The following is a 14287-nucleotide window of genomic DNA, read 5'->3' as shown; positions in this document are numbered from 1 at the left end:
GTTCACTGTGGATAAGTGTAAACAAGACTAACACTGCCCTCTTGTGGTCAACTACCACTGTTTATTTAAAACTATTAAATGAAGTGTCCTTGAACAGAATATAGGTCTCCTACAATACGGTCACCTGCAACCACTGCTAATCACCTTAAAAAAAAAAAATCTATACACTATGCTCCATAATGCTGCTTTCAGAATCATATTCATGTATGAATGACAAGAGGGCCTCCGCAAAGCACATTTATTTACAACACAGTGTTATGTTCGGAATATATAACAAAGTCCACTATTGTTAAAACAAAATCACCACAGTTACATCTGCAGTTGGCTTTATTTTCATTTTTCCCAAATATCCTTTGTAAAGTTAGTGAAACATGCAAGGCAAATTCATGATATATCAAAAAAAACATGATGAAAACAAAATAAAAACATTTACAGAGGTAAAACACTTTAAAGATGCATAACAGAAACAGTTGATGTGGAAAAATAACTCAGCAAAATAAAGCTTCAAGCTCTTTTTCAGTTTGAATATGGAAATCTGTATGAGTTGATTTTATCTAATACATTCATGCGATGTGGTGATATATAATTCTCAAAATGCCTTGCATTAGCACTTTGGTTGGGCTGAATTTATAGTGAAAGTTAATACAAAAATATACTCAGTGGATTTAGGACTAACTAAATGAAGATGTGTTGTCTTACCACTACACTAAATCCCAATTTAATTCAAAGAACGTACACACAGATGCATGTATGCTTTAGGAGTGTATCAGGATATGAAACACAAATCACTATTAGCATCAAGTAATAAATATATGAAAAACAGGTAATGAATGAAGAGTGTTCCTAGAAAGGCATCCCAAGATGGTGTCAGGTTCACTCAGCCTCAGCTCTCTTCAAATGTGATGTGCAATAGAAGAAAGGACATACTCAATGGCAGATCTAGAAATGAAAGAATATGACTATGGATTAAAATCAATGAAATTAAAATCAAATAAACAAAACCATGCAATGATAAAAAAAGAAAGAAAATAAATCAAATTGCAAAACAGTCTTGATGAAACATGGCTTCATCTTTTGAAAATTAAATTAAAATGACAATAATGTTTTCAACAGTTATTTACTGTACCTGTGTTACTGCTTGATGATGACATGGACTCGTATATCCATCCAAATTGGGGTTATCATATTCTCTAGCCAACTGAGTGTCTGTGCTTATTTGTTGGATTGTGAGAGACTGAGGGGGCTGAAAAAAGAGGACAAAGAAAAGTCAATCAACAGTTAAGAGATTTTTTAAATAAAACATTGTTTACCAGTGGTATTACCCTGGTAGTATGTGAGGTAGGGGGAAATGGCATAATATAGGCTCTGAGGTGTTATCAAAATCAACTGAAGAAAACAGATAACAAAAACAGCTAACAACAAAAAACAAACAAAACCCCAAAACAAAATCATTTCAACTTACAAGAACCAAATTAAGAGGCGCCAGGTCTGATTGGGGGTGCAGGATCTAGTCTGACATCATCTTGGGATTTACCAGGAACACTTGATTGAGGGTGAATATGAAGAATCCAAAACTTGGAGTGTGTAAAAAAAGTAGTGTAATGAACTAAAAGGATGCAAGTCCTCTGGATATAGATGGTACAAAGTAATGACATATGTGAAACTGGTTTCTGCATAATTTTAATTCTGGCAATCTGTTCAGTGTTGTATTCTTGTAGTGTCTCATTTTAATGTCTCATAGGTGCATTCTGCGCTGTAACTAACTGGGTATATTATTTAGTTACCCTGGCAGCAAATAACAAAAAATAAACACAAAATCTGTCCATACTCTATACAAACATTCAGAAATTTTGAAGGCATCTATGTATTTTAGAATTTGTTAAAAACATTAGAACTATGTTGACATACGTTATCTCATTAAGTACTACTGTCAAAAAAGATAACAAAATAGACACATATTCTTGAATTTCAAAGGAAACAAGGAATACTGGAAAAATATTTCTGTTTGACATACATACAGTATATATTAGTTTCAGAAAACACAAGTATACAACTTTTTAACAGGTGTAAAATGAAAACTATAAAGTCACTTAAGAAACAGCAGATATTGCATGCTTTGCCTTAAAAAATATAAACTGATTTTGTAATCAGTACTAAAGAAAATTAATATTTTATATATCTAGCAATGCTTGGTTATGTCTCCATATATGAGGCACATGTTTATACATCTCTTATAAATGAATTAAAACTAATAGCCTAGCCAATTCTTTATGTGACCACATGCAGGGCAGAATAAATAAATTATTACTTCTTTGTTAATGTAACTATTTTTTCCTGTAAGAAATGCAACTGTAAAGTGCATTAATATTGTTGGTTCTTAGTCACATAAGCATTTCAAAGTTGTTAGGGACAGAACTAGCTAATCAAAATCTGCGGTTGTAGCTAGTTGAGGAGGCGGATGTGTAGGAGGAGGATGAGAAGTTCATGTTGAAGCCAGAGCCAGCATCAATGCTGCCTCTCCTAGAGCCTGTCCGGGATCCAGTCCTTGAGCCAGTGCGGGAGCCATAAGCAGATCCAGGGCCACTGACATTGTAGGGACTGTAGAGGCCTTTGCTGGATTGTGAGGAAGCCTCCAGAAGCCTCAGACCAGATCCTTCCTCGACCATGCTTCTGTCCATGGCATCTTTGTAGGAGATTTTCAGTTTGGTTTTTGGACATGTTAGATATTTAGAATAAGCACTGACATCTCTCAGTTTCTGGGCAGTGCGGGCATCAATTGTGCCCTTCTTGATGGATTCATCTAGTGCGACTCTGCCCTCGACATCAGGCTCAATAAGTCCACCAGTCAGATATTGGACCTCAAGAAAACGCTGACCAGCCTCATAATACAACCAGCCCTTCTTGAGAGCCTGGGAAGCAGACATCTTTACTTTAGTTCTGGGGTCTTCAAATCCATTGAATGCTTTTTGAGCCAGATTTAGGCGATCAACCATGACCTTATCCACAAGGCCTTTTTCTGTAGCATCAGCAACTGAGAATCTTTCCCCACTTGTGGGGTCAATTATTCCTCCAGTGCAGGCTTGGGCCTCCAACAACCTTTGGCCTGTAATGTTGTCTACCACATTTCTGTGCATGGCCTCAGTGATAGACACTTTCTCCAGTGTGTCTATGTCCAACATTCCAGCTATAGGCACTGTTTCCTCTGATGGGTCATTCCATATGACTGCAGGTGCTTTAATGGAGGGTATGGGGCTCATAGGAGAGGAGTAGGTGGAACCAGTGGTGGAACCAAAGGAGGATGAGCGAGAGCGGAAGCCTCCCATGTTTCCAGAAAGCATGTCAGCAAATTCTGTGATAGACAGGTTTCCAGCTCGGTATGTGTCAAGAGCATTTTGGTCAATGAGGCCACGCGAAAGAGCATCATCAACATCATACTGTCTCCCTGACCTCCTGTCAATGATAATGGATTTGACAGTGCCATCAGAGGAGGTCATTGTGATCTCTTCCCATTCACACTCCTGCTCAGCAAGCTCCAGGTAGGTTTGGTGGTCAATGAGTCCCTTCCTATAGGCCTCATACACAGTCATTTCTTTGCCTGTCTCTGGGTCTACAATGACAACTCTGCGTTTACGAACTGAGGATTTGGAGGAGGTCTTTCTTTCCCGCTTCTTTTCTTTCAGTAGCAGGAGCACCAGGCCAGTGTCGGGATCAGTGATGCACCTCTCCATGAGCTGGAGGTAGGTAAGGTTTTCTTCAGTGTTGGGATCAAAGAAGCCTTTGGTGTCATCAGATGGATCTGTCAGGATCTCATTCATTTCCTCATCAAAGAAGCCACGTTTGTAGGCCACCTCAACTGGGAGACGATGACTCTCCTCTGGGTCAATGATTCCACCAGTGGCAATCTGAGCTTCTAGGAGTCGGATACCATGATCTTTCAGGATCAGCCCCTTTTTCATGGCCTGGAACAGGGATATTGTCTTGCCTGAATAAGGGTCTCTATATCCTGTCACTGCACGCTCAGCAGAGAGAAGCTTGTCTTTGAATTCTGGGCCAACAATTCCCATTCTCACTGATTCATTGACAGTCAGTTTGAGGTTTTTGATTGGATCAATGACATATCCTGTGGATGCCTGGGCCTCAAGGAGTTCAAAGGCAGTGCCTGGCCTAATCATGTTCTTCTTCATGGCCTGGTAAATTGATAGACGTTCTTTAGTGGACTCCAAGTATACACCAGCAATACAGCTTGTGCCTTCAAGGTACCTTGATAGTCTTTGGCTAACCTCCTCCACTGACACAAGACCTTCATTCAGTTGAGTGACTGTCTGCTGGTCAATAATTTGTGAGTGGATCAGCTCCTCCATTGTGATCTGTTTCCTCAGACCCTTAAACATCAGCCTCTTGTCTCCAAGGGAGAGGAGGCGCAACCCACCATCTAACTTGCATCTCTTGAGCAGCTGTGCATATGACACATTCTCTTGAGTGACAGGGTCAGTGAATCCTTTAACATCATCAGTCAGTCTCTGGTTGGTTTCCTTGTTGATATAACCTTTTTGCATGGCAACATCAGCTGGCAGGTGGAACTGGAATTCAGGATCAATAATACCTCCTGTGGCAGTTTGTGCCTCTAACATTTTCAGAGCATAATCCTCTGGAACAAGATCCTTTTTCATGGCCTGGAAAAGAGATATGATTTTTCCACTGTATGGATCTTTGTATCCTGTGACTGCTCTCTCAGCTGAAAGAAGTTTGTCATGAATCTCAGGGCCAACAACACCCTTACGAACAGCTTCATCAACAGTGAGTGTCTCATTCTTTACTGGATCAACAATGAATCCTGTAGCAGCTTGCGCCTCTAGGAGAATGAGTGCTACTTCTGGTTTAATAAAATCTCTCTTCATTGCTTGGTATATGCTCATCTTGGAGCTTGAGTCAGTTGTGACCCCAGCCACGCAACCTGTGCCATAGAGATACTGTTTCACACTGGTCAACTCCATTATGTCACGGATGTCCCTCTTTCCCTGTTTAAGGAGGTTGTATGTCTCCAAGTCAATGATGCGGGCATTGTACAACTCCTCTATGGTTATCCTTCTCCTTATTGTCATATATGACAGTGGACTCTGATTTATGATGACCTCTCTCTGCTCCATAATCTCAATAATGATGATGATCATCCGCTCTTTGGTAATTTGGCCAGAGCGATATTCATTCATGAGCTTCTCTCTCTCTGCCTCTGGAAGCAAATTTGAATTCATGAGTTCCCAGAGGTTAAGTGGTTTATCAGCAAGGCCCTCAATTGGAATGTCAATTTGGGTGTTGGTCAGTTCACTCTGTGTTTGTTCCTCTGTGTAGAGGTACGTCTTCTCCACAACAGTTGGAGACTGAGGCTTGGAGAGTGGGAGGATGTACAGGCCTGTCTCTGGATCTCTTTGGCACTTGTCTTTTAGCTGTCTGTAGGTTGCTTTCTCATCAGTTTCTGGGTCTGAGAAAGACTTGTTATCATCAGATGGATCAGACAGGAGGTTGGCAGTTTCCTTACTGAAAATGTTCTTCTGATATGCAATATCAGTTGGGACTCGGTGGCTGTTTACAGGGTCAATGATTCCTCCGCTAACCATCTGTGCTTCTAACAGTGGCATGGCATGCTCTTTCAGGATGAGATCTTTTTGCATTACTTCAAAGAGGGAAATTTTGCTGCCTGTGAATGGATCTTTATACCCAGTTACAGCTTTTTCTGCAGAGAGGAGTTTTTCATGTAGCTCAGGGCCAACAAGGCCTGATTTCACTGCCTCATCTACTGAGAGGAACTGGTTCCTCACTGGATCTACAATGAATCCAGTGGCAGCCTGAGCCTCAAGAAGTGAAAGGCCTGTGTTGTGTCTGAGGAGCTTTTTCTTCATAGCTTGATAAATGCTTATTTTCTCTTTTGTCGGCTCAAGGAAGATGCCAGCAATGCTATCAGAGCCCTGGAGGTATTTCTTGACATTGGGATTCTCACTGACTTGTTTAGGTGTTGTTTTGCCTTGTTGAAGGAGATCAAAGGTTGATTTGTCAATGATTTTGGAATCATACAGAGAACTTGCTGGGACCTGAGATCTGAGTCCCTTGAAGCTGGACTGTTCTCGTTTCTTGGTCTCTCTCTCCTCTACAATTGTGATTACAATCTTAATTATCTTTTCAATTGTAACCTTTCCTGATCTAAACTGTTTTAGCAGATCAAGCCTTTGTTCCTCAGTGAGATATTCAGAGTGGATTAGTTCCCAGATGGTCACCTTCCTGCCCTTAAATGGCCCATAATCAAGCTCCACAGTTGCCTGAGTCATAGCTTCTTTTGTCTGGGCTTCAGTGTAAGCTGACTCCTCCTTTGCATTGATTGCTTCATCAGAAAGGGGCAGAAGCTGGAGACCAGTTTTCTTGTCAGGGACACATCTCTTTAAGAGCTGTGAGTATGTGACATTTTCTTTTGTGTTGGGGTCAAAGAAGCATTTAGTTTCATCAGTGGGACTGCTCAGAAGCTGTTTCACTTCATCATCAAAATAATTTCTCCTGCAGGCCACATCATGAGGAATGCGATGGCTCTTTACTGGATCAATGATGCCACCGGTGGTCATTTGGGCATCAAGCAGTCGGATTCCTTGTTCTTTAGGTATGAGATCTTTCTTCATTGCCTGGAACAGAGACACAGTCTTTCCAGTGTATGGATCTTTATAACCTGTCACAGCTCTCTCTGCAGACAGGAGCTTTTCATGCAGCTCAGGACCAACAACACCTGCTTTGACAGCTTCGTCAACAGTATATTTCTGATTATGAATAGGGTCAACCACATAGCCTGTTCCAGCTTGGGCTTCAAGCATATTCATGGCAGGCCCTGTCCTCATGATGTCCTTCTTCATAGCTTGATAGAAGGACATTGTCTCCTTGGAGGATTCAATAAGTACACCTCCAATGCAATTTGTACCCTTCAATGCTTTGTGGACAGGCTCCATTTCAGATATCTCTTTGACTGTTATATTGCCCTTGTGCAATTTGTTGTACAGGTCTTTGTCAATGATTTTAGATTCCAGGAGCTCAGTGGCAGGGACAGGTGCTCTCAGACCATCAAAGGTAATTTCATTCTTCTTCTCTTTCTCCTCTGCCACAGTAATCACAATCTTAATGATTTTTTCAATTGTGATTTTGCCTGTCTTGTACTGGCGGAGAAGGTCCCTCTTCTGGTCCTCAGTGAAATACTCAGAATTGATTATTTCCCAAATGGTGATAGTCTTTCCCTTGAATCTTCCAAATGGGACAGACACAGTTGTTTTGCTGAACACATCTTTGGTCTCCTCCTCTGTGTATATACTTGAGCAGTGAGCAGCCTTATCTGTGATTGGCAGGAGAAGCAGACCGGTGTCAGGATCGGTGGTGCACCTTGCCATTAGCTCTGCATATGTCAATGGTTCCTGAGTGCTGGGGTCAAAGTATCCCTTTGTCTCATCTGAAGGATTCTCCATAATCTTGTTCATTTCTGCATCATATTGTCCCTGTTCATAGGCTTTTTCATTGGGTACACGGTGACTATTGACAGGGTCAATGATTCCCCCAGTTGCAAGCTGAGCCTCAAGGACTCTGATGGCATGATCATGTTCTATCAGACCCTTCTTCATACATTCAAAGACAGAGATCTTCTCACCAGTGTATGGATCTTTGTAGCCAGTAACAGCCCTCTCAGATGAAAGCATCTTGTTGTGCAGTTCAGGGCCAATCAAGCCTTCCTTCACAGCTTCATTAACAGAAAGTTTCTGGTTCTTAATGGGGTCCAAAATGTAGCCTGTGGCTGCCTGAGCTTCAAGAAGGACCATAGCTGTGCCTGGAGTAATCTTCTTCTCTTTTGATGCTTGATAGATCGACATTTTTTGATTATTTGGCGTCAACACACCAGCAATGCAGTTCTTTCCTTTAAGAATTCTCTTCAGATTTTCAGTCTCACCAAGCTCTTGCACAGTGGTTTTGCCTTTTTTCAGCTTGTCAAACTGCTTCTTTGATAAAAGGCCAAGGTTATGAAGTCTGCTTGCAGGGACTTTATCACGGATGCCATCAAAAGCCAATGGATCTGGTTTAATCTCCACTCTATCTGTTACATCACCAGCATTTTGGCCATTGAAAACTTTTTGTGTCTCAACCACTTTTACAAGGGTGACATCGGTGTGTTTGTCTCTCTGTGTTGTCTCCAGCTCCTGCAGCTTATCACGCAATTTCTGGTTCTCTTCAGCAAGAATCCTTTCCTGCTCAAGTCTCTTCCTTTCCAGCTCTTGCATTTCTTTTTGCTTGTTCAGCATCTCTTGTTCAGCCTCTTTCTGCTTATTGAGGGCTGCATCCATGGTAGCCTGGAGTTTCTTCTTCTCCTCCTCCATCTGCTTTCTCTGGCGTTCCTGTTCATCTTTGAGAGCTTTGGCCTTTTTGACTTCCTCTTCAAACTGGCTCTCCAGCTTCTTTTTCTCATCTTCAATTAGCTTCTCCTTCTTCAACAGCATCTCCTTTTCTGTAAGGAATGTCTGCTGGAGCAATGTCTTCTCCTGTTCGATTTGTTTCTGCTGTGCATCAGCAATCTGACAGAATGAAAAAGAAAATACAAAGTTACAATATGTTTACAGGTGAGGCACATACTGTATAATCTTCAAATATTTTGTTCAGTTTAATTTGGAATGGAGACAATTCATACAATGCACTCTGCTTATGCATATGGAGAACCAAGTTATCCCTAAGAAAAGCTTTCCTCTTCTGTAGTTTTTAGAGATAAAAAAATACAAAAATGTATACCTACATTATCAAGTCTTCAACAACCCTGAGAATAACAAACCTCAACTGACTAAAATATACAGCAGAAATTGCAGTTGTCACAAGAAAGTTCATTTCATTAACTATTAACTTCATTGGAATTGATAATGACCCATAACTTGTAATGATATACACATTGAAAATGTTCACTCTAAAAGAATAAAGATTTAATTTGAAAAGTAAACTTGAGCTAGTAATTTACTACTTCCACTTGTGATTGTGCAGGTATCTGAAAATAATAAGTAAAACGACCTCAAAATAATACATTCCAGTGTCTAACAATGTTATCGTAGCTCTGCTTATTAAGATGTTCCACTGGACTGAAATAAAATTATCAAAATTATAAAATTATAAAATACAATAAACCCTGAATATCTCAAGGCATTTGTTGTTGTTTTTTGCCCTAAACAGTGACAGTCCAGATGAAAAAAAATCACTGACGTCATGGCTCTGGAATAAATGGTGTTTAACCATATTTTTAAATACTAGAATAAGTCTGTACTTCCTGTATACATATGTGTATGAAAGCTGTTTTTGTGTTAAATTGATGATTGTGGAATATGGAAACAATACCATTAATCATACTCTATAGCCCACAATGGTAAATGCTGTTTGTCATTATGGCATTCTGCTCACTCTCAGTTGTTGGGTATTTATTTATTTTTTTAATCTTATGTGTTGCACCAGTGAAGAGTACGGTTTAGAACCTGCTCTATGTGTAAAGTGCCTTGAGATGACTTTGTTGTGATTTGGCGCTATACAAATAAAGATTGATTGATTGATTGACCAGTGAAGCTATTTTGTTGTACCCTGAACTGATACCCCTAATCATTTTTTATTGTAAATGGCAAGGGGTAGAATTTATAATGATTTTTGTAACAGGAATAATACCCTCAGATTTGAATTTGCATGATAAGTGCACATTCAGATATGTAAATATTATAGGAATAATTCAGTGTTTTCCAACTTTACCTCTGTGTATGCTGATAGTAAGACTAATGATCATACCAACTATGCTCCCAATTTAGTATGTTGATGATAATGATGATGCCATGCAAACAACATATGCCAACAATTCTCTCCCCTGCCTCGAGGGGTTATGGGAAACTTCAGGGTTGGAGGTTGTGGTTGAAGCCAACATACATTTGTCAAAAAGGAAGTAAGGGCTGTTGCATCCTTTTTGTACTGGTTGATGTGAGGTAGTGCATTTCATGGTAATGTCAGACTGAGAGACGATGGGTGTAATAGTTGCAATAATGGAAACATCTCTGGCAGACATTTTATATTGCTGGTGACAGTTGTACTTGCCTGACAAACAAAAGTACATCTACCTGCTCTGGTGAAGGAGTCTGGTGGAGGTATCTACATCTTTTAATATATCAATCACAGTTAATACCGGGCACTGAAACAACTAGTCTGTTCTTGGTCTCTAGTGTGTGTTTGAATGATTTATCCTATAGATGCTTACCTTCAAGATTTGGCTACAGTCCATGATAAACACAATTCATTTAAACTCACCCAGCATTGCCATACATTTTCCTAAAGTTTAGGGGTGTCGGTTCATTAAATATTCTGTCCGCTCTCAAACTGTTGAAACACATGTTAAGTTGATCTTTTTCACTAGATTGCTGTTGAAATATTATACTTTAAATCATTTATTTTGACTCAAAATAATGCAGTTTTCATTATTTTGGAGCTGCCTTGCAACTAGGTCTTGAAACTGAAAAATGAAGCATATCTAAAAAATAAATAAACATTCCAGGATAGATGCACGGGAATATTCGGGATGTGATTTGCATGAGCACAGTGCACTGTAATCAAAATGAAAAATCATATTTAAAATCAAAGATATGGTTTCATGATTAGTATAATTAAAGATAGGAATAGAAGAAATACTAAGAAAGAAGTGTGTTAGTTTTAAGATAGAGTTAACAATGACATAAGCTGCTCTGTTATGCCATTTTTGACACAATACCTCTTTAGACTTATTTTGAAGTTCTTCAGCCTCCTTTTTCAGTCTAGTTTTCTCCTTCTCTAGGTCTGCGATAGCATTGCGTAAACCGTCAGCCTCTTTGCTGGAATTTACTCTCTCGAATTCCATTTTTTCCAATACGGTCATTTTTTCTTTGGTGGTAATTTCAGTCTCATGAAGACGAGAAGCAATTGAATCAGCTTGTTTCTTGAATTTTTTAGCCTCTTCTTCAGCTTTGGCCTGGGCTTCACTGAGCTGAGAAACCTGAAGTTTGAGTTTTTCGGCTTCGGCTATGATCTCCAATTGCCGTTTCCTTTCTGCTTCTAGTGACTTCTGGTATTCCTCTGTTTCCTCATCCAGACGCTGTTGCATTAGTTGTTTATCCTCTAACAGCTTTTGTGCCTGCTCTTGGGCTAAGTCCTTCTGTCTTTGGAGCATCTCTGCCTCAGCTCTAAATCGGGATGCCTCTTGTATGGCCTGCATTTTCTCTTTGAGCATTTTCTCTGCAAGAGCTCGTTGCTGATTGAGGTCTTCTTCTGCAGCCTGTCTTAAGCGTGCAGCCTCTTGGGCTTCTACACTAAGTCTAGCAGCACCCTCTGCAAGCTTTTTCATATTTTCAGCCTCCTCTGCAAGGAATTTTTGTGTGTTGTCTTTGTCTTTCTTGATGAGGCGCTGATTTTCCTCCTCAATTTTGAGTTTAAGTTTGAGCAGCTCCTCCATCTGAACTTTGACTTTGAACAGCTCCTCCTCCACTTGGGACCTCTGTTTGACAGCATCATCGACTTCATCCTTCAAACGCTGCAGCTCTTCATCTAGGACAGATTTCTGTTTATCAGTGTCATCAAGCTTAAGTTTAACCTTTGTGAGCTCTTGCTCCACTTGGAACTTCTGTTTCAGTGTTTTCTCTGCCAGTTTTTTGTGTTTTGCCATTTCAGCATCAGCTTGTTGCTTCTGCTTGAGTGCTGCATTTTCTGCTTGTGCTCGTTTAGCAGCCTCAAATTCAGCCTCCTTCCTCAGCCTCTCAGCATCCTCCTGGGCTTTGGCTTGGTTTGCAGCTTCTAGCTCAGCAGCTATTTTTTGTCGCTCTGCATCCTCTGCTTGTTGACGAAGTAGAGCTGCCTCCCTTTCTGCCTTCTCCTTAGCAGCCTCTGCTTCTTTGGCAAGCTTCTTGGCTTTCTCATACTCTTCCTTAAGCTTCTTCTGCGTGATGCCATCTTCCTTCTGTTGAGCAAGGACACTTTGGGCTTGCTGCTCAGCTGCACTGCATTTCTGGGCTGCTTGTTTGGCGACAACAATCTGTTTTTCTGCTTCTTTGTCAGCCTCCTCTTTCTGTTTCCTGGCCTCTTCTGCTTTCTTTTTCAGACGCTGGAGCTCTTCCTGGGCTGTCTTGCATTGTCTGGCTGCCTCTTCTTCTGCAGCAGTGATCTTCTTAACCTTATCCTCTGCTTCTCTCCTTCTCTTCTCTTCCTCGAGGGCAAGCTTCCTCAGTTTTTCTGCCTCCTCTTCTGCTCTGAGCTTGCTTTGTTGAGTTTCGTCTGCAATGTTTTTCAGCTTGTTCAGTTCTAGCTCCAGGTCAAGTTTTCCAGATGAAGCCTTTTCAAAGTTGAGCTTGAGAATTCGTATTTCTTCTTCGACAATTCGCCTCTGTTTCAGCGTGTCATCCACTAATGCCTTTTGTCTTTCCATTTCAACCTCGGATGATTTTTTGAGGAGGACTATCTTTTCCTCGATCTCTTGCTTGTGCTGGTTGGCCTGATCTTCAAGAGCTTTCCTCTGGTAAGCCTCGTCCTCAGCTTGTCGACGGAGTCTCTCGTTCTCTGCCTCCTTCTCTTTCAGGGCAATTTCGGCCTCTGTTTTTAAACGAGTGGCATCACTGATTGCAGCCAGCTTCTCTTTGAGAATCCTTTCAGCCTCTGCTCTCTGGCGAGCTGCCTCGTCCTCAGCAACTTGCCTTTGATGCTTGGCCTCTTCTGCAATGGCTCTAAGCTTGCTTGCCTCCTCAGCCAGGTCCCTCATTTTGGAAGCTTCAGCTTCAAGAAGTTGTTTGCTCCTCTCGGTGTTGGACATGGTCTCCTTTTCAGCCTTGCTCTTGAGTTGAATGAGAACATCCATTTCACTCTTCACTTTGGCCAGTTCATCCTCCAGCTGTTTCCTCTGTTGTTGAGCTGCAACAACTTCATTCTTTAGGCGATAAAGTTCATCTTCAAGGAGGGATCTCTGCTGTTCTGCATTGTCAAAGTCTGCCCTGAGACGAATCAGCTCCTGTTCTGCAGTGAGTTTCTGCTGAGCTGTGCTCTCAGCTACCTTTCTCTGCCTGTCAAGTTCTTTCTCGGCCATGTCCTTCTGCTTCAGGGCTGACTCTTCGGCCTTGCCTCTCTTTTTAGCCTCACGCTCAGCCTCCTCCTTTTGTTTCTCGGCTTCTTCTTGGCGTAGGCTCTTTTTGTGAGCTTCTTCCTCAGCCTGGAGTCTTAGACGGAGGGCCTCATTTGCTTTCTGCCTCCATTTCTCAAGCTCCTTTTCTGCATCTTCCCTGGCATTTTCTGCATCCTCCTGTTGTTTCTTGAGACGTGCAGCTTCTTCTTGCAGCTGAAGGACAGCACCATGCTCTTGTTTGAGTGATTCTTCCAACTTTGAGGTCTTTTCGACAAAGGATATGTGTTTGCTTTGGAGCAGGGCAGAAGCACTCTTCTGGGCGGCCTCGTGAGCAACTTTGATTTGTCTCTCCTTTTCAATCTCTGCTTGCTTCACTTGCCTTTCAGCCTCCTCAGCCTGCCTCTTATGATTTTCAAGGTCTTCCAGAGCTTTTTGTTTTTGCTTAGCAGCTTCCTTCTCTGCCTCAGATCTGCGTTTGAGTTCTTCCTCAGCCATACGCTTTTTATGGGTCTCCTCATTCACTTGTTTGCGTAGTTTCTCAGCCTCTTCTTGGGCAGCCTTTCTGAGTTTCTCAGCTTCAGCTGCTCTATCACGAAGTTGCTTGAGCTCAGATTCTGCGGTAGACTTTTGCTTTACTGTTGTCTCAAGTTGGATCCTGATGAGGTGGATTTCCTCCTCAATCTTGACACGGCATTGCAGAGCTTCATCCACCTGTTGGCTTTTATCCTTGATCTGCTGCTCTGAGATGTTTTTGAGCTCATGCAGTTCCTGCTGGATGTTATGCTTTTGCTTTTCTGCATCTACAGCAGCAACTTCTCTTCTGCTTACTTCTTCCTGCATTCTCAGCTTCAGCTCTTGAGCCTCTTTTTCTGCTTTGGCAATGGCCTTTGCGTGAGCTTGAGCTAACTGCTTCTGTTTGTCTAACTCAGCCTGCATCTCTGCCATTTTTTTCTGCTCTTCCGCTTTGAGTTTCTCTGCAGCTTTCTGCATTAGTGGAAGCAAACGGTAAAGAAAGGATTAAAATTAAGCATGACATGTTAAAGGTGATACTCTACATTAGCCATCTCAAAACAGTGTAGATTGAAATTGTAATTACTAAGGTAATCACATTCTAATTACACTGGAATG

The 14287-nt window shown here is 41.3% G+C and overlaps 1 protein-coding gene across 7 annotated transcripts in view; it reads right to left on the bottom strand.

Moving 5' to 3' along the window:
- Window positions 1-223: 223 nt before the first annotated feature.
- The window catches only part of LOC133983036 (plectin-like), a 148355-nt gene continuing 134291 nt past the window's right edge, over window positions 224-14287 (bottom strand). For 6 of the 7 annotated variants that reach the window (XM_062421960.1, XM_062421961.1, XM_062421962.1 and 3 more), the window contains 3 exons: window positions 1463-8585; window positions 1127-1243; window positions 224-939 (listed from right to left, as the gene is read on the bottom strand). In XM_062421960.1, coding sequence (XP_062277944.1) covers window positions 2424-8585 — 6162 coding nt within the window. In that variant the 3' untranslated portion in view covers window positions 224-939; window positions 1127-1243; window positions 1463-2423. Of the gene's footprint in view, window positions 940-1126; window positions 1244-1462; window positions 8586-10789; window positions 14144-14287 lie in introns of all 7 variants that reach the window. The other variant, XM_062421964.1, reaches the window with a different exon arrangement.

Source organism: Scomber scombrus, chromosome 7, assembly GCF_963691925.1.
Source record: "Scomber scombrus chromosome 7, fScoSco1.1, whole genome shotgun sequence".
In the NCBI taxonomy this organism is placed as follows: Eukaryota; Metazoa; Chordata; class Actinopteri; order Scombriformes; family Scombridae; genus Scomber; species Scomber scombrus.
This window is presented reverse-complemented; position numbering and strand designations above follow the sequence as displayed.